Source organism: Vicia villosa, linkage group LG1 (genome assembly GCF_029867415.1).
Source record: "Vicia villosa cultivar HV-30 ecotype Madison, WI linkage group LG1, Vvil1.0, whole genome shotgun sequence".
NCBI lineage: Eukaryota > Viridiplantae > Streptophyta > Magnoliopsida > Fabales > Fabaceae > Vicia > Vicia villosa.
The window spans coordinates 144125274-144145981 of NC_081180.1; the positions used below are offsets into that span (position 1 = coordinate 144125274).

The window sequence follows — 20708 nt, forward strand, 5'->3', positions numbered from 1 at the left end:
TAATATAAAATTTTTTATCACAATTTATTTTCGGTTCTTTGGTGGGCCGTTTGAAAGGGGTAGATATGTGATCGAAGAATAACATGAAATCAAAAAGGAATAAGGCTACGGTTTTCATTGGTAAATTCTTTGTTTAATTATTAATCAAATTTTACTTTGTTAAGAATTGATTCATACTTACTTTCCGATTGGCGGAGAATCACAATTTTCAATTTTCATTCTTCAAATTACGATTTTCATTGGTAAATTTTTTGTTTAATTATTAATCAAATTTTACTTTGTTAAGAATTGATTCATACTGACTTTCCGATTGGCGGAGAATCACAATTTTCAATTTTCATTCTTCAAATTGGAAATTGAGAAAATATTATTGATTGATTGGTTTAGTGGTCCAAAACCTATCACTATGTAATGGTATTTACATCCTAAATGTAAGTGGCAATGATATGATATTAAAATTAATCAAATTTTATGGATTTACTTATTTTTTGTTTTCATTTTTTCTCTTTCCATAGGAACAATCATGCATTCTAAGGTGGATAAGAAAAAGAAATGAAAGGTTGGAATGAAGATATTCTGATATGATGCACCTACTCAGATGGAGAGGAATTTTGAGATTTAGATGATTGAATAAGTGTCTTCATATGTCTCTATATTGGTGTGTTAGCGTATGATATGTGATAGCAAGATTTAGTTTCTAAAAACTATTTTTTAATTTTTAAAAATTACAAGACCAAAATGCATATTTTAGTGGGTTGTTTTATTCCTTATATATTATAGCGACGGTTAGATTTATGTATTTTTAAATTATTAGATTTGAGAAAATTATCTAATTTTGTAAGATATAAAAGCCTTTTTAACGACCCACACATACGTTAAAATCATTACGTTGGGAATAATTTAATTGATATAGAATCAATACATTAAAATCATATCAATTACTTACCATTATCTTAATTGGTATAAAATAAATACGTATTGTATTGATTTTTTTGATAAAAAATGCATAATTATTATTATAAAAATAAAGTGTTTTAGACATATCATTGCCTTTATATATTGTATGAATTTTCTTCATAAAAAAATACATAATTACTGTTATGAAAAAGTTATCACATATTCACATTAGTGGTATTGATATTAAATTAAATAAAATAAATAATATGTTTTTACTTTCTCTTTTGTTGTAAGTTGTAAGTTATAAGTATTTGTCTTAAGAATTCATATCATGGTGAAGAATAATTCTGGTGTAAAATTCGAAGTACGAAGGTTCCACCAAAACAAACAATTTATTCTTTGTAATCTAATTGTAGTGAATTTTACAAAATAATTAAGAATTTTTTTATATAAAATAATAATTAACATTAATTAAAATTTAAATAATTATAAAATTACAAATAAATAATTACAAATTTCAAATAAGATATCATACTTTTTTTTTTAATATTTCAACATATATTATATGATATATTTATTTTAATTATGTAGATTCATTATGGTTAATTTATTTATATAATATTTGGTTATTATGTACATTATATTAAATATTTAGTAAAAATAAAAGTATTTAATATATAATCATTTTCTATTTAGATAGTTAATAAAAGTGTATTTTCAAAATATTTAAATTACAACATGTGCCATCATCATTCTCTGTATAGAAAAACTAACTAATATTTTCTATTTTCACTTTAATAAAATTTCTTATTAATACTACTAAATTATTTAAAATATAAAATCTGAAAGTATATATATATATATATGACTTGTATATATTGAATAATATTTGACTTGTATAATATATTTTTATATATGGAATAATATATTTGACTTGTAAATTAACTATTGATTCAATTAAGTTTAATCAATTATATGTAAATTAAGTTCAAATGATATATATATATATATATATATATATATATATATATATATATATACACCTTTGTAAAATGATTATATTTTTTAAAATTTATAAATTGGTAAATAAATTTTTTTTTTACAATTAAAAAAATTCATTGACATTATTGATTAAACAATTTCAATTTTTTTTGAAAAAGATCATGAATTCTAGTGTGTGTGTATATATAGATATATATATATATATATATATATATATATATATATATATATATATATATATATAAATATATATATATATATATATATATATATATATATATATATATATATATATATTTATATATATATATATATATATATATATATATATATAATTTGATAAAAAATTACCCATGTAAGAACATATATTTAATTTGATAAAAAATAAAATTATTATTCATATTTTTAAAATTTTAATAATTATTTTATTTTAATATCAAATTAGTTTTTATTTATATTTTGTCATTTAATTTTTTATTTTAAATTATATTTTCGGGATAAATTAGTAAATCATATTCCGGATAACAATTTGAACTAGTGAGGCAAGATAGGATAAGTTTTAGGATTAACTTATCATATCTTGTTGTGTCAACAAACATTGAATTGAGATAGGATATATGATACATATATGTTATCCTGTCTTTTATCCTGCGCACCAAACGGACTCTTAAAATCTTATAATTCATGATAAAAACTTTAAAATTAAAATATGGGTCATTAATTTATTTAGTACATCTTTAAAAAATGACAAAAATGAAAATATTGTTTAATACATGCCTTGGTTCCTTTATTAAAGAAAATGTGCCAAAAAATAAACTATTTAAGAAATTTTGAAAGAGAAAAGAAATAAACTTTGTGCAATCTTTTAGATTTAGCATGATACTCAAAGTTAAGATCCATAAGTCAAATAACATTTAGCTATGATGAGGATAAAATTAACAAAATGAATAACTTTGAAGATGCATGCATGCACAGAACAAGTTCCCTCTATCAATTAACCACTTAACTATTGTTGGTCAATTGATATCACATTTTCAACCACTTGTGCTTAACAATCTTTTGGCAGGGTTTCGATCTTTCAACGGCAGGAGCTTGCGCGACAGGCTCTGATGAAAATATTGATTATAAAAATATAGTGCTCAAAATAACAATAATTTGATAAAGTTTTCATGCAACATTGAGATTTAAGTTGATAGAATAATGAAGACTCTCATAATGTTAAATATATGAAATAATTTGAAACAGAACAGCATCACACACTTCCTCCTAGTACAAAAGTGTTTCAAGAGGTGTGTTTTAGTTAGAAAAACAAAAGATGTGTGCTAACTATGTTAATTTGGTTCTCGTACCATAATGATCCAAACACAGTAAATAGATATCCCTCTAAATAGTTAGCTAGCTAGCTTGGTTCAACAATTGCATAGCTTGGTTCAATTCTTCAAGCAGAGCAATAGGCAGTAGAATAAGACCTTTGCTCTCAAGTAGCTGACTTGTTGCTGCTGATTGTTCTTCAACTAGTTTCCCCATTATCTCTTCAAGAGGCTCGTTCAGCATTTGATCCTTTATATAATGCCCATAACCCTGTAATAAATAAATCAAAAATGAATTTGACAGTATGCTATAAGAAGTTATTTGCTTGGAGCTGAATTCAGAGTAGCATAGTTGTACCTCATGATAAACTAGAGGTATAGCATTTGAGTCACTTTGCAATTTACTTCCACTTAGTTCCTGCAGAGGAACAATTTCCTTAGCTATGGTAGAATTTCTATTTGCAATTGATGATAACATTAGAACTTAAAAAGTTACCTTTAGTTGATTCTGCAAGTATTTAACATAGTCGATGATGTCGTCCAGTATGTAAGCTTGAGCTTGACAACCCTGCAAATTAAAAATTCAGTTCATTATGTGTAAATATTGTGAAGTACTATTCTATCAAATTCATCAGAAAGAAGAACTTTTTGACAAAGTATTTTGACATTGTTTTGACATATGTTAAATCATAAACAAGAGATTACCCCTTCTTGATTTGGAAGCAATTCATGTAAGGCTTTGAGGTTATCAGCAATACGTTGTCTGCGATGCTGTAATCAAAGAGTCCATGGTAAGGAAACTAAGTTGTATGAATGAATTGGAATAAAATTGTTAGCGAGTTGACAAGAACATAGTAATGAAAGAAAAGCTTTACTTACACGGTCAGTACAACGCGATTTCTCACTTTTCTGTCTTGTGGAGCTGCTTCCTGATTTTGGAATTGGAAGTAAAAAAGGTGAAGCATCACCAACCATTCCCATTGAATCAAATCTTGAAGCATTATGCTTATCTCCAACTGAATCACTTGGCCATGTTGCATCACACTGTTACAACAACACTTTAAATAATCAGTTTCAGAGGGATTATAGAAAGATCTTATGTCTAACATGTTCATAAACTGGTTTGCCTCCAACTTATTTCTATAAAAAATTTCAGGACAACTCATACTTTAGTAATAGAAATAGTATACAAAAGCACTTATATAATAAGTGCTTAGTTAATAAGAGCTTAACTAACCTCAGCATTGAGAAGGTTTTGAGTACTTCCAGTTTTAGCTGTAATTGCTTCTTCTTCTTCTTCTCCATTATTTCTCCAAAACCCAGCATGCTGAAAAACAAACATAAAAACAAAAAATCTTCAACTTCCAAATCTCACAACTACTTAATGAAAGTACTAGTTTTTTTTTCTTCTGTTAATTAACGTTACCTTCATAATACCATAGTCATTACTTGAAGAACCAATCGGTTTAAAACCAAAACCAAAAGCTTTTCCTTGATCGTTGAAGCTGTTTGTGCTACCAAGTGTTTGATAATTGTTCCCAACCAAGTTATACTCGGCTGTTGGAAGATAAGTTGAAGATTCAGAGAGATATTCAACATAGTTACTATAAGGTAGTTTTGGCACACAATTCCACTGTGCCACACTTGTTTCAGATTGTTGATTTTGAATGTGATGATCCTCAGGGACTTCATGGTTGCTCGTTTCTTCTTCATTTTCATATGAGACTGGCTCTGAACTGTTGTCTTTGTTGTTACTTTCTCCTTCCATTTTTTCAACACCAAACTAAGAAAGACAGAGATTTAGATTATGAAGCGATTCATATAATACAAAATGAAGAGAAGAGAGAGAGAGAGAGAGAGTGAGGAAGTTAGAGAGAGAAATGGCGTGTTCTGTTTCTGCTCTGTTGGTGGGTAGGCAGGTACATGCAACGACGCTGAGAATGTGAGTTGTTGTGCTGTGGAGTTGTACTGGTTGTGGTAGTGGCATGGACTGTACGGTGGATTTTGGTGCATGCTTTAGTTGAAATGACGCTTGTGCCCATGGAAATAGAAGTATTTATTATACACAGCATGTGGCTAAAAAAAAGGATCATGAAATTATAACTACATTCAAAGTTCATAATAACATGCTAAAAGCATGGACATATCAAATTTAGATTTCTTACTCGCATCAAACACTAATAAAAACAGCATGGGGCTTCTACTTCAAAATCAATCAAAACCACCGGCACTACTATTACAAACTCGTGTTTTACAGTCCTCTTATTTTAGTGTGTAGGGAAACTCTTATGATGTGGTATCCGCGACTCAGACTCTAATGGATGATGTAGTCAATGATATGATAATATTGTTGTACGTATACATTTTTCCCAAGCGTAGGCAGCAAAAGTTTCATTGGAAGTTAATCACACTCCATCAGCATTTGCAGACAAATTGTCACCCTTATCAGATAACATATCAATTATAGAATACATTCTCATATTATTTCATTCACTTCATCTCTATTTAACTTATTTTTTTAAACTCTAATTCAACCGATAAAAAATCACTCAAATATTTGAGTTTAATTCCAGTAAATATTAGATCGGAGTTTTAAAATAATTTATAAAAATGAGTCTTGACACGAGTATCAATTAACCACTTCCTCTTCATAGAGGGCATTTCTTCGGAAAGATCAAACCTTTCCTCATAGCCAAGACCCTCATATAAAGCTTAACGATCTTCCTTCATCTTAATCTCTTCACAAGTAAGAGAATCCAAGGTCACTGTATATTTGCGATAATCTTGTGAGAATCTTGTTTGAAGTGAACCCAGGCCCAACACCTTTGAATTCTATATGTACATTTACTTAGAGGTAAATCCTAGAAGTCAATGGGGGAAAGGTAACTCACCAGGAACCCATCAGAAGGCATGATGAGTATCCAAAGTATGAGAGTTTCTAACACGAAGTGATCCCGGAAATCATCCCTGTCCCCGTTGTAAGCACCATACTAGGGATCATCCTAACATAGTGAGATCAACCACTAATCCCAAAGATTATCCATCGAAGTATGCACCGTGACAAAGAAGTGGTAAAATAGGCAGCAAGAAGGCCCCCAAAGCCCATAATAATCCCAATGTTGAAACACCTTTATTAAAGCCCAAGTGCTCATGGTGGATCTGTGAGGGTGCAATTTTTAAGAACCTCAACACCTCCTCTTTGAATCCAGTCAAGGGAAACCTCACAAGCTTATTTGAGTAAACAAGAACTTGTAGAAGGGGATGAATAATTCTGTAAGTTGCTACAGATCCTTTTACCCAGTTCCACAGGAAGGACCGACTAATTAGAAGGACAAACCACTTATATATTAGCCTCTTCCACGATCGTAGGGCTATCAAAAGAGGAGGGACTCCCCAATATCTCACAATCTACCCAACTATATCGACTTACATCAGACGCCTTAACAAGATCGATGCATCTTTAGGACACACCACTGGCTAATTCTTGAGTACTCAAGCCAATTGATAGTGGTGAATTAAGTCTCAAGACTGATGTGATCCTTAATATCTGCATCACTTGAATTTCGACAAAAGCCACACATATAAATTATAATGAAGGAGTGAGCTTCTTCCCTATTCAAACCAATAAACTCCATCTTAGATGGGGCCAAAATATGAGGGGAAGAGTTCCTGACATCTATGGAGGTAATTGACTTGGGACTATGTAACACCCTTCTAAACCCCACGGAATTTTATAAAATAATTTTCAGAGTAAAACATGAAAACAAGGGTGCCACAATTCAATTCGAAGGTTACTAGGTCTATCAAAATCATCATCTCTTCTCCCCCTCTTTGTCATAATAAAAAAGGATATAAATACAAATTTCAAAAGAAGATATTTTAAGAAGCGTTAATCCCAAAAATTAATTTATGCTTGTTTAGAGTCTTTCTTTGATGCCAAGACTCACAAAAATTAAAAATTAGAGATATCAGAACACAGAATACTCCTTTTAGCATTTGGACTTGTTCATCAGAACTTAAGTCTTCAGATCTTCAGAGCTTATTTTCTTTGGACATCAGAACCTCATAACTTTAGAGTCTTATGTTTTTGATCTGCTACTGTTCGTATAGAGCCTTTGTAGCACAAAAGCGAGAGTTAGGTTCTTCTGAGGTAGGCCACGATGTTCATCAGATTCAGAACCTGTTTCTCAGATGAGACACTCCTCTTGAGTATTAGAATTGGTAAAGATAAGATATCCTGATTATGAACCGTCCTAGGTAACTCCCTTGGTTCCAATAGATTAGATAATATCTTTAGAGTCTTGATACCAGAGATCTTCCATTTTCAGAACCTGATTGATAGATCCATTTCATTAAAATCCTTTTAAAATAATATTATCACATACATACCAACACAAAGGCATTTTTGTATTAAATGGTACATATCAATAAAATAATTAAACTCAAATATTTCTGTTTTGTAATTATTTTAAATGTTTAGTGAGGATTGAGAGCTAGTCCCTCATACCCCCCCCCCCCCCCTCTTTTTGATGTGGTTTATTTTGCACTTGCATATAATATGGCTTTATTGAGAAAAAATCCCTGATCTAGCAAAAGAGCAAGAGGTTAGGGTCACCCTCTACGAATTTTATGGCTCGAGCTCCTACTCCTCTTCCGATTAGATATGACGTCCTTACCATCAACCAAACTCTCTCGGTATCCTCTTGTCAAGGTCAGTATTTTGTCAGGGATGTTTCTAATGGGGTTGAAGAACAAGTTTCTCCTCCACTTGCTAATAATAAAAGTGATCGAGGTAATGACTGCAACATCTTCAAGAAGAAAGCTCATATAAACAGGCATGATTGTCTGTAGACGCCTCCGCCTCGCTTATTGTGTCTTCTAAAGGGTCATCTCCTCTTTTGCTAAAGCTGCCAACCATTCTTCTTTATTAGATTTCTTGTATCTCTCAAGAAGCACTTGTTTCCATATTTGAGAAAGATATTGTCTATCTCCAGAATCTCCCTGAATCAAAGAAGATGGAACTCTTTTTTTATGCTTAACTTTCCATGCTTATCGGACGGCTTCTCTATTTTAAATGGATGTTGTTGATCGGGTGGTGTCTTATCCATGGGCAACATTTATGTAATAATGGATTATGTACATTATATTAAATATTTAGTAAAAATAAAAGTATTTAATATATAATAATTTTCTATTTAGATAGTTAATAAAAGTATATTTTCAAAATATTTAAATTACAACATGTGCCATCGTCATTCTCTGTATAGAAAAACTAACTAATATTTTCTATTTTCATTTTAATAAGATTTCTTATTAATACTACTAAATTATTTAAAATATAAAATATGAAAGTATATATATATATATATATATATATATATATATATATATATATATATATATATAGGGAGCATATCAAGTGAGAGCAATTTTAAATGAGAGGATGAGAGGAATAAATATCAACCTTTAGATTCATCAAGAGAGAGAAATTAATAGCCACATTAATGTATTAACATTCTCTCTCTTGATGAATCTAAAGGTTGATATTTATTCCTCTCATCTCTCATTTAAAAATGCTCTCACTTGATATGCTCCCTATATATATATATATATATATATATATATATATATATATATATATATATATATATATATATATATATATATATATATATATATATATATATATATATATATATATATATATATATATATATTTGACTTGTATATCAATATATTTGCCTTGTATAATATATTTTTATATATGGAATAATATATTTGACTTGTAAATTTACTATTGATTCAATTAAGTTTAATCAATTATATGTAAATTAAGTTCAAATGATATATATAAGGTAGTTTTGGTACACAATTCCACTGAGCCACACTTGTTTCAGATTGTTGATTTTGAATTTGATGATCCTCAGAGACTTCATGGTTGCTCGTTTCTTCTTCATTTTCATATGAGACTGGCTCTGAACTGTTGTTTTTGTTGTTACTTTCTCCTTCCATTTTTTCAACACCAAACTAAGAAAGACAGAAATTTAGATTATGAAGCAATTCATATAATACAAAATGAAGAGAAGAGAGAGAGTGAGGAAGTTAGAGAGAGAAATGGCGTGTTCTGTTTCTGCTCTGTTGGTGGGTAGGCAGGTACATGCAACGACGCTGAGAATGTGAGTTGTTGTGCTGTGGAGTTGTACTGGTTGTGGTAGTGGCATGGACTGTACGGTGGATTTTGGTGCATGCTTTAGTTGAAATGACGCTTGTGCCCATGGAAATGAATTTCAAATCATATGAGTTGTAACTTGTTGCTCAAGAGTGTGATAATGTTGAGGAAAATACTTGAAGAGAAAAACAAGATAAGGAATGATACATTGAAATCATTGTTAAAGACATAAACAAAATTTATGGTGGTTAGACTTTGAGCATTTTTAGTGGGACATGGGGTCAAAGTGATTTGTATGATTTAAAAAAAATGTATAGTTGATTTGAGTAGTTTTTACTTTAATGGTGGTTGTTTATAAAGAACCAAAACTTGATCTCACATTTTACAATTTTTTATTTGTAATTAATTTTGATTCAAGTTAACGTTAATTTAATTATTTTAATTAAAAGACATAGAAGTAAAAATTATATTTTTGACAAAAATATATTAATAAATATATAATATTATAAAATTTAAAATGATACAAAATGCACACCAATAATATATATAAAAAAATTACATTGGGGGTTTGTAAATAATTATTATAAGGATTTCATTGGTTGGGATCCATTTGATAAATTAAATAGGATTGGAAAATAAAAAGAAGAAGAAATTTCAAAGGTAAAGTTGTGTGTAAAAAAAATACTAATTACTACTATAATATTTATATAGAGGTAAAATTATGTTAATATAGCCGTTAAAGTTTCAAAAACTATATAGCCGATGGTTTAATGCCGTTGGATTTTGTTATCAATACATTTAATGATAAAAATAATAATATTTTATGTTTGAAATTGAATAGCTCACGTTGCTTCAATAGATGGTGGAAACTAAATTTTAGTTCATTTAATGCCATGTCATACTTAATGCATTGCAGGTTCCTTATGATTAACGTGAACTATAAAGAATTTTATCTTAAAGCATCATGCGCTAAAGATGCTCTTAGAAGTTTGATTTAGGTGTTACCCTATTTAAGTATCTTGGGCTTTCTATTGGCACAAATCTGAGAAGAAAATAGATGTGGAAGTCAGTGGTAGATTCAATAAAATCCAGATTAAAAACTGACCCAAGCGGGTTGTGGTAGAGAATAGTTCGAAGTAAATACAGGTCGGGAAACGAGAATGTAAGCACAACTTCTTGCCCAATATCTACATGGTGGAAAAATATAAATCAAATTGAGTCTGGAGTGTGGGAGTTCTAGGGTGATTGGCTAAATACAAGATTAAGAAAAGTTATTGGTAAGGGAAACAAAACCATATTTTGGAGTGATTGGTGGTGCAACAGAGGGCCTTTAAAAAAAGTATTTAACAATCTATTTGCACTAGTTAGGGATAAAAACATGAAAGTTGTTGATTGTGCCACGGGGGAGGGTGGATAGAGAAGGTGGATAATTAACTGAATTAGGGGTCTAAATCATAATGAGTGCAAATACTTGAAAGATTTGTTGAACGTATTGGAAGAGGTGGATATGAATGACATGGAGGAAGACCGTTGGATTTGGGAGGATGGAAATGATTGACAATATTCAATAAAATATGCATATAAGGTACTCATGTTTGACAATACAATCAACTCTAATTCAAGTCTCGCAATGGTCTGGCATAGAGAGATTCCAACAAACGGTTCAGTGCTATTATGGAAAGTACCACAGAACAAAATTGCTTCAAAAGATAACCTCTTTAAAAGATGCATTTTGAACCAAAATGAACTAAGTTTGAAGGAAAATTGTGATACAATGCGCAATAGAAAACACAAATTTTTCTTTAGTGAACCCTACGAATTGGCATGATTAGTGATAGAAACGGTTACCTCTTGTGGAGATTAAAACCTTTGATGCAGAGTCGAAGGAGTGATCACGAGCGTTGATGAAGAATAACGCTTCTACTCAATCCACACGAACAAATGTCTTTAGTCTCAGTACTAACTGATACGAATGAAGGTTTTGAGTAAGAGAGAAAGAAAATATGCCTAGGTTTTACAGACCAGATTTTCATCAAGACTGAATGCTTCTGCACAAGGGTTCTATTTATAGAACCACTTGTTGATCGGGACTTTATAAGTCTATCGGGATACTAACTGCAAGTATACAGTCTAGTCGTTTTAGTTTTAAAAGATATCGAACCCACAGAGAATGAGGATCAATATAGTACGATCTTATTTTACTATGTTAGCTAAAGCTATCGATTTCTTGGTTGTTGGGAACAGAAACTACATTATTTTGATTTGAAATCTCAATCCTAGCTGTGACATTTATAGCTGGTACATGTAACTTTGTTACTCTTTTCAAATCAGTAAATGAATCTGGCAATTGGTTTGCTAAATCTCGTAAGTGGACTATTTTCTTTACATTTTCTTCCCACAATCTATTATATGGGTCCAAATGTAGTAAATGAGGTACATTCCATGTTATGTCATTTTCTAGTTTTTTATCCTCTCCCCCTAGAGTTGGAAATATTGTTTCGTAAAAATGACAATCAACAAATCTTGCCTAAAAAACATCACCTATTAAAGGTTCAAGATATCTAATAATAGATGGTGATTCATACCCCACACATATAACTAACCTCCTTTGAGGTCCCATCTTCGTTCTTTGCGGTGGTGATATTGGGACATATACTGCACATCCAAATATCTTTAAATGAGAAATATTTGGTTCCCTACCAATTGCAAGTTGATAAGGGGTATGTTTATGATCAGCACTTGGCCCTAGACGGATAAGTGTTACAGCATGTAAAATTGCATGACCCCAAACAATAACTGATAGTTTAGTTCTCATTATTAATGGTCTAGTAATATATTGAAGACATTTAATTAATGACTCAACTAAACCATTTTGTGTATGTACATGAGGAACATGATGTTCAACAGTAATACCAATTGACATGCAATAATTATTGAATGATTCAGATGTAAATTCACCAGCATTGTCAAGTCTAATTTTCTTTATAGTATAATCAGGAAATTGAGCTCTAAGTTTAATTATTTGTGCAAGAAATTTTGTAAATGCCATATAACGACTTGATAGTAAGCATACACATGACCATCTACTAGATGTATCAATCAATACCATAAAATATCTAAATGGTCCTAACGGTGGATGGATAGGTCCACATATGTCTCCTTGAATTATTTCAAGAAATGCAGGTGATTCTGTCTGAATCTTGCCCGGTGAATGCTTTGTTATTAGTTTGCCAAGAGAGCAAGCTTCACACAGTCTATCTTCTTGTGTAAAATTTAAACTTTTCAATGGATGACCATGTGTACTTTCAACTATTTTACGCATCATTGTTGAACCAGGGTGAGCTAAATGGTCATGCCACAAAATCACAATTTTGGGATCTTCTTTTAGTACTAAATTGCATTCAATTTCATGTATATATGTGTAATGTAATCCAGAAGGCAATTTTGGTAGTTTTTCTAAAATTTTCTTCTTTTCCAAAACATTAGAAGTAATATTGATGTATTTCATATTAACTTCAGTTGCAGTTTCAGTATCATATCCTTGACGATATATGTCATTAAAACTCAACAAATTTCTCTTTGACTTTGGATAGTATAAAGCTTTATTAATGACAAATTTTGTCCCATTTGGTAATACGAACATAGCATTACCCGTTCCTTCAATTAAATCTGCAGGACCTGAGATTGTATTTATTAAACCTTTAGTGGGATTTATTTCAGTAAAATATTTCTTACTTTTGAGGATTGTGTGTGTAGTTCCACTGTCCGGAATGCAAATGTCTTTGACATGTTCCATGTCTAGCCTTCTTGAAAATAAAAATAAGATTAAATACAGTAAATTAACAACATATTTAACATTATTATTTCATACAAACTTAAGATACACCTTAACAACATACAAATTGTTAAGTAGATACATATTTCAAATATAAAAACAAGTACACCAAACATTATTCAAATACATATTTTAAATAGTTACCTAATCTGTTTCACCTCCAACAAAATCAGTAGTTTCAAAATAGGTATTATCATTTATGGGTTCAATCTCATTATAATTCACTTCTTTTCCCTTTTCTTCAACATATGCCATTTGTCTTTTACACAAATGTTCTGGTGTTCTACACACCTTAGACCAGTGACCTGTCTTTCCGCATCTGTAGCATATACCCTCATAATTCCTTGAGGGACCTTCTTGGATATACTTACCCTTTTCTTTGCGATTCCAATTATTTTGGTCATATCTGGGGGATGTATAACTATTCACATGACCTCTTCCACGTCCTCTACCATGAAAATGGTTTCGACCGTGGAAAAGGTTTCGACCATGATATCCTCCTTGATTGTGACTATCAAAACAAGCATAACCATTATTACCATCAAAATGAACATGACCACCACGTCTCTTGAGATGACTAAAGCCACCGCGCCCACGATTAAAGGTCATGGCATTAGTTTCAGGATATGGCATTGTTCCTGTGGGTCGTGCCTGGTGGTTTTTTATAAGGAGCTCGTCATTTTGTTCTGCCACTAGAAGGGCTGCAACTAAATGAGAATACTCAGTGTATTCCCTCATTTTATATTGTTGTTGCAATAATACCTGAGATGCATGGAAAGTCGAACAAGTTTTTTCCAACTTTTCTTTTTAAGTTATAATTTTGCCACAAAATTCTAGCTGTGATATAATCTGGTGCATATCAGAATTATATGCAATGACAATTTTATAATCTTGGAACCTTAACTTGTTCCATTGATCCATTAATGAGGGTAACATGAGTTTCTTCTGATGTCCAAATCTTGATTTAATTTTGTCCCATAAAATATTGGGATCTTTAGCATTTGAATATTCTGTTTGCAATCCATCATCAAGATGATGCTTGATTATTCTGTTTACTTTTGACTTTCTCTTTTCCATTTCATCTAGGTCGTCTGTCGATTTTTCAGAATTCTCTCCTTCAAGGATTTTGTTAAGTCCCTCACATGTAAGGTACTTTATTAAATTGTTGTTGGAGGTTATGAAGTTGTCCCCAATTATGCTTAGAATTTTGAATTGATGCTTAAGATTTGACATGATTATATCTATAATTCAGATGAACATAATCAATATTTAAAACTAAAAGAAATATCAATTTATTCAGTTACAAAATTCACGACTACATATTATTCAAAAACCTCTATTAACAAACCAAGCTAAGATCAGTAATGGTAAGATGATAATTATGATTAAATCTGAAAAATCATTACCTAATTCTTCACGCTTGATAATACTGACAGCAAACAACATAATTACAAGTAGAGAGATGAACAAAATGAGAAATTTAGCCACTTGAAAAATATGGAAAGATAGTTTGAGAATGGTGTGAAAGTTATGAAAGAAGTAGAAGTATTTATAAAGGTAATTTTGAAAAAAATGGTCGTTATATTACCGTTGGGGAAAAGGAAAAAGGAAAAAGGAAAAGTTAAGTGTGATAAAAAAATATTTAGCCAAATTTTAATTGTATTAAATATCATCTAGTAGTTACAAGTGTTAGAGTTAATTATAATCTATAATATATAAGGTAAATGAACACATATGAAAAAAAATAGAATATGCGCATGAGGTTTTTAGACCTCCACTGAATATAAAAGAATATTTGCATTAAGAGTCTCAGACTTCCATTAAATATAAAAGTTAGTAACTGCAAATGGGGCTATAAATCTCCACTAAAATATAAAGGTTAGTAACAACATATGGTGATTTTTAAACCTCCACTAAATATAAACGTTAGTAACAACATATGGTGGTTTTTAAACCTCCACTAAATATAAAAGTTAGTAACATCATAAATATAAATTTATGTTAGTAATTGCATATGTGGTTTTATACCTCCACACAAAATTATAATGAAAATAGTCAGACTTATTATAGAGCACTTGACAAGTTGTCAGTTTTCTATAACAAGGAGTAAAGTAATAACGATAATGATAATAGCCACTCTAGTTATAAATTACTTGACTGATTGTCAATTTTCTATAACCGGGACAGATGAAAAATAGTAGTAACAAAATTAAAGAGGTAAGTATAGAATATATACCTAGTGTATTGAAAACTTCAGATAAAAACGACCGTGTTGTTAACATGTTAAAGAAAAATAAATACAGAGAGATAGAAGAGATTGGTAATATCTTGTTTTATCTTTGAAGATGATTTTTGTGTGACATTACATAAACCAAAGAATGATATTTATAGTGCTAAAATTTGAGTACTAAATATAATGATACATGCTATTATACAAAAGTTTGAAATTTTATGTATAAAGTAGATATATGCTATTCATGAGTATTTCAAAATAGTAATAATAATAATTGCCGTGGCTTTCCCGCAATAAAGTCAGTTAATCTGCCGCCGTTATGCCTCTGCTCTGTGTTGCTGCTCAACCCTTCTCTCTTTCTATCTCTAAAATCTCAGGGCTTGGATTCTACCCTTTTCACAATCGCTACTCTTTGATTCCAGGTTCGATCCACTTCTCTTTGATTCTTGTAAAGGATCTCCTTGTTTCCGGCGTTGATTTCTGTTGTTATTATTATTGTTGTTGTGAATTTTAGGTTTATTTCCTTTTTGTAATTTGGCTTCATTGAGTTGGTTCTGCAATCTCTTTGTGCTTTGGTTTATCTAGTTTCTAATTCGGTTTTGTTTCAATTTATTTTTATTTGAATATCCGTTTCTACTTTTAGGGTTTTGATTTTATGACTTGGATAACTTAGAATAGTTGTTATTTGATTTTGTTCTGTTCTCTTCAATTTTTCTTGATCAGGGAATGGCTGGGGTGTTGAGTAAGGAGTCTGGAGTGGGTAAGTCTGTGGAGGGGATTTCGCGTGCCGAGGAAGCATTGGCGGGATGGGGATCTTCTGAGCAGGTGGAGAATAGAATCACATCTACTTCTCCCCCTTATTGGGACAACGACGAAGACGATGGTGGTAATTTCATTTTCCTTTATTTAATTCCACTTGATGGGCCATGGTTGATTGTAATTTTTTTCCATAAAAAGGTTAAAATTCTTATTTCTTCTCCTTGTAGGACTAAAACCTTCCGAGTTATATGGGAAATATACATGGAAGATAGAAAAGTTTTCCCAGATTACCAAAAGGGAACTTCGCAGTAATGCATTTGAGGTTGGAGGCTACAAATGGTATGAGGGTCTAGATAAACTTATGGAAATGTGTTGCTTCACTTTGATTGACAGTCTTACTCTTTTAGAACTATTTGTATGCATGAATGTTTTGTGGTCCTGTAGCATTAATTCTATCAAAACATCACAGACCAAATTATGTTTTGATTTGTCAACCTAATCATTCTCTGGTTATTGGCAGGTATGTTTTACTTTATCCACTAGGTTGTGATGAACGCAATCATCTCTCGCTGTTTCTGTGTGTAGCTAATCATGACAAACTTCTTCCAGGTAAAATCAATAATTTGTTTCTCAGTTTACATTAATAATTTATTGTTAGTTAACTTTTACGTATTTGACTTGTTTTCCCTTTTCTCATTGGGGTGATACAGGATGGAGTCATTTTGCACAATTTACAATATCTGTGGTCAATAAAGACCCAAAGAAATCAAAATATTCTGGTTTGTTAGCTAATAATTGGCTTCATTAATGGAGATGACAATTTTTTCTATCATTATTACTCATTAGTTGTTCTTGGTCATGAGTTTTTCAGATACATTGCACCGATTTTGGAAGGAGGAGCATGACTGGGGATGGAAAAAGTTTATGGATCTGTCAAAGATGTCTGATGGATTTGTTGACACTTCTGACAATTTGATGATAAAAACTCAAGTTCAAGTCATCAGGTATTCCATTCTTAAATTCATGTTATTTAAGACCCCCAGAGATTGACATTCATGTGCCAATCTTGTTTGCACTTTAACTAAGAGCATTTAATTCTGACGTGGTGACATTATATTTCTTATTGGTTGTTGATGCAGGGAGAAATCAGACTGGCCTTTCCGTTGCCTTGATTGTCTTTATAGGAGGGAACTTGTTAGGGTATATTTGAAAGATGTAGAACAAATTTGTCGGCGTTTTGTGGAGGAAAGACGGAGCAAGCTTGGGAAGTTGATTGAGGATAAAGCTAGGTGGTCGAGGTACTTTGTGCTCTCCTTTAAAACTGTTTTGCTTCTGACATACTATGCCTAATCTTTTTTATCACATGATGTATGCTGTAAATGTTATCTTACACCAAAGCGTCGCCTAATAAAAGCAAGGATCCTTACATTTTTCTTTGACACCCCCTATTAATAATAGCACTCCATACATCCACATGAAAACATGAAAAATCTATTTCTGGGTTGACCTATTTCCTTTTCAATCCAGAAAGGTGAAAAAGTTTGGACAATTGGGAAGAAAAGTTACAGAAGTGATTGAGTTCCTTTGTTAAATCAAGTCGTTGACCATGGTTTGATGTATTATAACAACCGCCTGTGTTTGGAAAATTCAACGTACCAATGAACCTCTTAATACAGCTTAAATATTTAAACCAATTTAATGGTATTACAGCGTGAAGCCATTAATATCTACACTTAATAATGGCTAGTTATTGGGATTGGGATGATAAACTTGTAGGGAACTCAGGTAAAATCACAGAAAATATTCAAACAATTATTTTTAATCTTTTTCTTCATCTCAGTCTTCACATTTGGCTCCTTTTCTTTTTTGTTAGTTGAATTTTGTTCATGTCAGTGTTTACTTTATAACTGAGTTGATGTTTTGAATTATCTATGCATTTATTTATTGTAAGATATAAGTATATCTGTCATGTATATATTATTTTAATGAGTTAAACTTGTGCATTTATTGTACGATATATATATATATATATATATATATATATATATATATATATATATCATGTGTATATATATAAAATAATATATATATATATCATGTATATATATTATTTTAATTAGTTAAACTTGTATTACTCGATTTCACATAAACAAAAAAGTTTGCTTTTGTAACCAAAACGAAAGTTTGCTTTAACTCTTGATTCTGGCAACCTTGGTTGTGGTTGTCTGATTTTATAAGTTAGTTAAACAGTAATTTTCAATATGCAGTTTCTTTGCTTTCTGGAGTGACATTGACCAAACATCTAGGCACCAGATGTCTAGGGAGAAGACAGATGTAATTTTAAAAGTTGTAGGGGAACACTTTTTTATTGAGAACGAAGTCACCTCTACTTTGGTAATGGATTCCTTGTATAGTGGATTGAAGGCTCTTGAGGGCCAGACTAGCAAGAAAGATTTGGTAAAATTGTTGGATTCTGAAGAAATAACAGCACCTATTGTCCGTGTTGAAAAAGACACGTTTGTACTGGTGGATGATGTTTTACCGTTTCTTGAAAGGGCTGCTATAGAACCACTCCCTCCAAAAGATGAAAAGGGTCCTCAAAATCTTACAAAGGTAAGATGTAGAGTAATATTTATTAAAGTAACTAAGGATTTATATGTTGACACCTAATAGATGGTGATATAGATCAGCACTGACCCAATTGACTTGTGATGATATTAATGGAACTTTGGCAAGGGATTTTCAGAGGACTGAGTTTTGAATAAAAGAGTATATCATATTTGTTGAAATCTGTAAAAAAGTTATACTGAAAACTTGGATACTGTATTCTGAATTGAGTATGTTTAGATTGAGGTTTTTCAATTCTTCTTCATCAGCTGGCCATCTAATTTGTCATCCCTATAAATTAATAATGGGTTCAAATATGGATTAGTTAGTTATTCTAAAATTAATAATGGGTTAAAATTAATAATAGTAGTGTACATTTTTACCTATATAATTTTAAAAAGAAACAAATCTAACCTACTGATAATTGAGACATATATATTAGACATTTGGAATGGTATCTTTAGTAGCCTGGTTTATTATTATAAGTACCAAAAGGGCTATGGTATATATGACACCTTTTGGCTTTATAGTTTTGGAATCCTTTTGTTTGCTTAAGAACCTGTTTTCTGTGTTTTTACAGGATGGAAACTCTGGGGAGGATTACAATAAAGATTCTATGAAGCATGATGAGAGGCGTCTCACAGAAATAGGGCGCAGGACTTTGGAAATATTTGTCCTTGCTCATATATTCAGGTAACTAAAACAATACTTTTGTAATTAGTTTCATTCTGTTTCTCAACTTAATGGCATGCTTATACACTACCGAATTTTATCTCTCTGGGTACTGTTTATTTATTTGCTAATATAGTGGGTTGGGTACTGTTATGCATGAGTATGAAGTAATCTTGTTACAAAGTAATCTTGGATACAATTAATTAGAAATCCTAATTCCTAATGTCATGTGTACAGCAAAAAAATTGAGGTTGCTTATCAGGAAGACGTTGCTCTAAAGAGACAAGAAGAACTCATTCCTGAAGAAGAGGCACCGAAGCAAGCTGAAAATGATCAGAAAACAAAAGGTAATAAGTGATTTTCAAGAAGCTATCATCATCCCCTCTTTTTTCAAGAATTATTGTGAGTGATATATAGGCTCCGGATGTAATAAGTGATAAATTTGCCTCAATAATATGGAACTATGGAAGTAACACCGAGGACACATACACATCAGATAATTTATTGTTTTTCTACTGGAGTATCATATAAATTAACTTGTCCATTGCAAAATCAGCCAGTAGAAGGTTTGCAAATGGAGTTAAGATCCTCTCCATTTCTCAAAAGAAATGGAGAATGCATTTACTAAAGTATTGGTGTATGAATATATATATTCTTGAAATGTGTGACATACTTTATATAATTTGACTTGTATTTATTGAAATCATTGGTAATGGTATTCTCCATTTCTCGAGAAATGGAGAGGATCTCAACCCTTGCAAATGACTAGAATCCAATTTATTGTACTTTTTAACATTAAAAGTTATTGGTTTAAGATTAATTATTTGGTAGAATTTGTTCATTATTTCTCAGTTTCAAAAAAATTTACAATTCCATAATTATAATTATGATTTCTATTGTTATTAATAAATACGTATCGAATCTACATAAAGACTCAAGTTAAGGAATAGTTGTATGACAAATTTTTTTAAAAGTTAAGGAATAGTTGTATGACAAATTTTTCTATTTTAAAATTTAATCATCTCTATATGGATAATATAATAAATATGGATAATATAATAAAGTTTATACAAAAAATATAAACTTTATTATATCCCCAAAGTACAACCTCACTTCTTGGTCATAAAGAAATTTAACCCAAAAAGAAATAGATGAACATCTCTAAATAGATGAACATCTCACTCTCACCTCGCGTAATAAGGTCTGTCGATTTACCATGTTGAA

At 30.9% G+C, this 20708-nt stretch overlaps 3 protein-coding genes across 3 annotated transcripts; 1 reads left to right on the plus strand and 2 right to left on the minus strand.

Annotated features, from left to right (window-relative positions):
• Positions 1–3112: 3112 nt before the first annotated feature.
• LOC131618698 (transcription factor LRL2-like) lies at positions 3113–5263 on the minus strand. The gene is made up of 7 exons (XM_058889868.1): positions 4636–5263; positions 4447–4536; positions 4089–4253; positions 3915–3980; positions 3706–3777; positions 3568–3627; positions 3113–3480 (listed from the first exon to the last, which is right to left on the minus strand). The coding sequence occupies exons 1-7, from the start codon at positions 4975–4977 to the stop codon at positions 3295–3297; spliced, it is 981 nt and encodes a 326-aa protein (XP_058745851.1). The 5' UTR covers positions 4978–5263; the 3' UTR covers positions 3113–3294.
• An 8094-nt stretch (positions 5264–13357) lies between these two features.
• Positions 13358–13951, minus strand: LOC131656307 (uncharacterized). The gene has a single exon (XM_058926052.1). It carries the CDS (start codon positions 13949–13951, stop codon positions 13358–13360), a length of 594 nt encoding a protein of 197 aa, XP_058782035.1.
• A 1758-nt stretch (positions 13952–15709) lies between these two features.
• Positions 15710–20285, plus strand: LOC131644392 (TNF receptor-associated factor homolog 1b-like). The gene is made up of 10 exons (XM_058914879.1): positions 15710–15868; positions 16170–16332; positions 16433–16544; positions 16726–16814; positions 16916–16984; positions 17077–17209; positions 17345–17503; positions 18473–18818; positions 19393–19505; positions 19722–20285. The coding sequence occupies exons 2-10, from the start codon at positions 16173–16175 to the stop codon at positions 19840–19842; spliced, it is 1302 nt and encodes a 433-aa protein (XP_058770862.1). The 5' UTR covers positions 15710–15868; positions 16170–16172; the 3' UTR covers positions 19843–20285.
• The last annotated feature ends 423 nt before the right edge of the window (positions 20286–20708 follow it).

Bases quoted from the DNA above. Each gene is read 5' to 3' on its own strand.
- LOC131618698 (XM_058889868.1), bottom strand. From the start codon at position 4,977: ATGGAAGGAGAAAGTAACAACAAAGACAACAGTTCAGAGCCAGTCTCA. The intron at 4,254-4,446 runs GTTAGTTAAGCT...TTGTTGTAACAG, and splicing joins AAAACCTTCTCAATGCTGAG to TGTGATGCAACATGGCCAAG. The intron at 3,981-4,088 runs GTAAGTAAAGCT...CTTTGATTACAG, and splicing joins AATCGCGTTGTACTGACCGT to CATCGCAGACAACGTATTGC.
- LOC131656307 (XM_058926052.1), bottom strand. From the start codon at position 13,951: ATGAGGGAATACACTGAGTATTCTCATTTAGTTGCAGCCCTTCTAGTG.
- LOC131644392 (XM_058914879.1), top strand. From the start codon at position 16,173: ATGGCTGGGGTGTTGAGTAAGGAGTCTGGAGTGGGTAAGTCTGTGGAG. The intron at 16,985-17,076 runs GTTTGTTAGCTA...TGAGTTTTTCAG, and splicing joins AAAGAAATCAAAATATTCTG to ATACATTGCACCGATTTTGG. The intron at 18,819-19,392 runs GTAAGATGTAGA...GTGTTTTTACAG, and splicing joins GTCCTCAAAATCTTACAAAG to GATGGAAACTCTGGGGAGGA.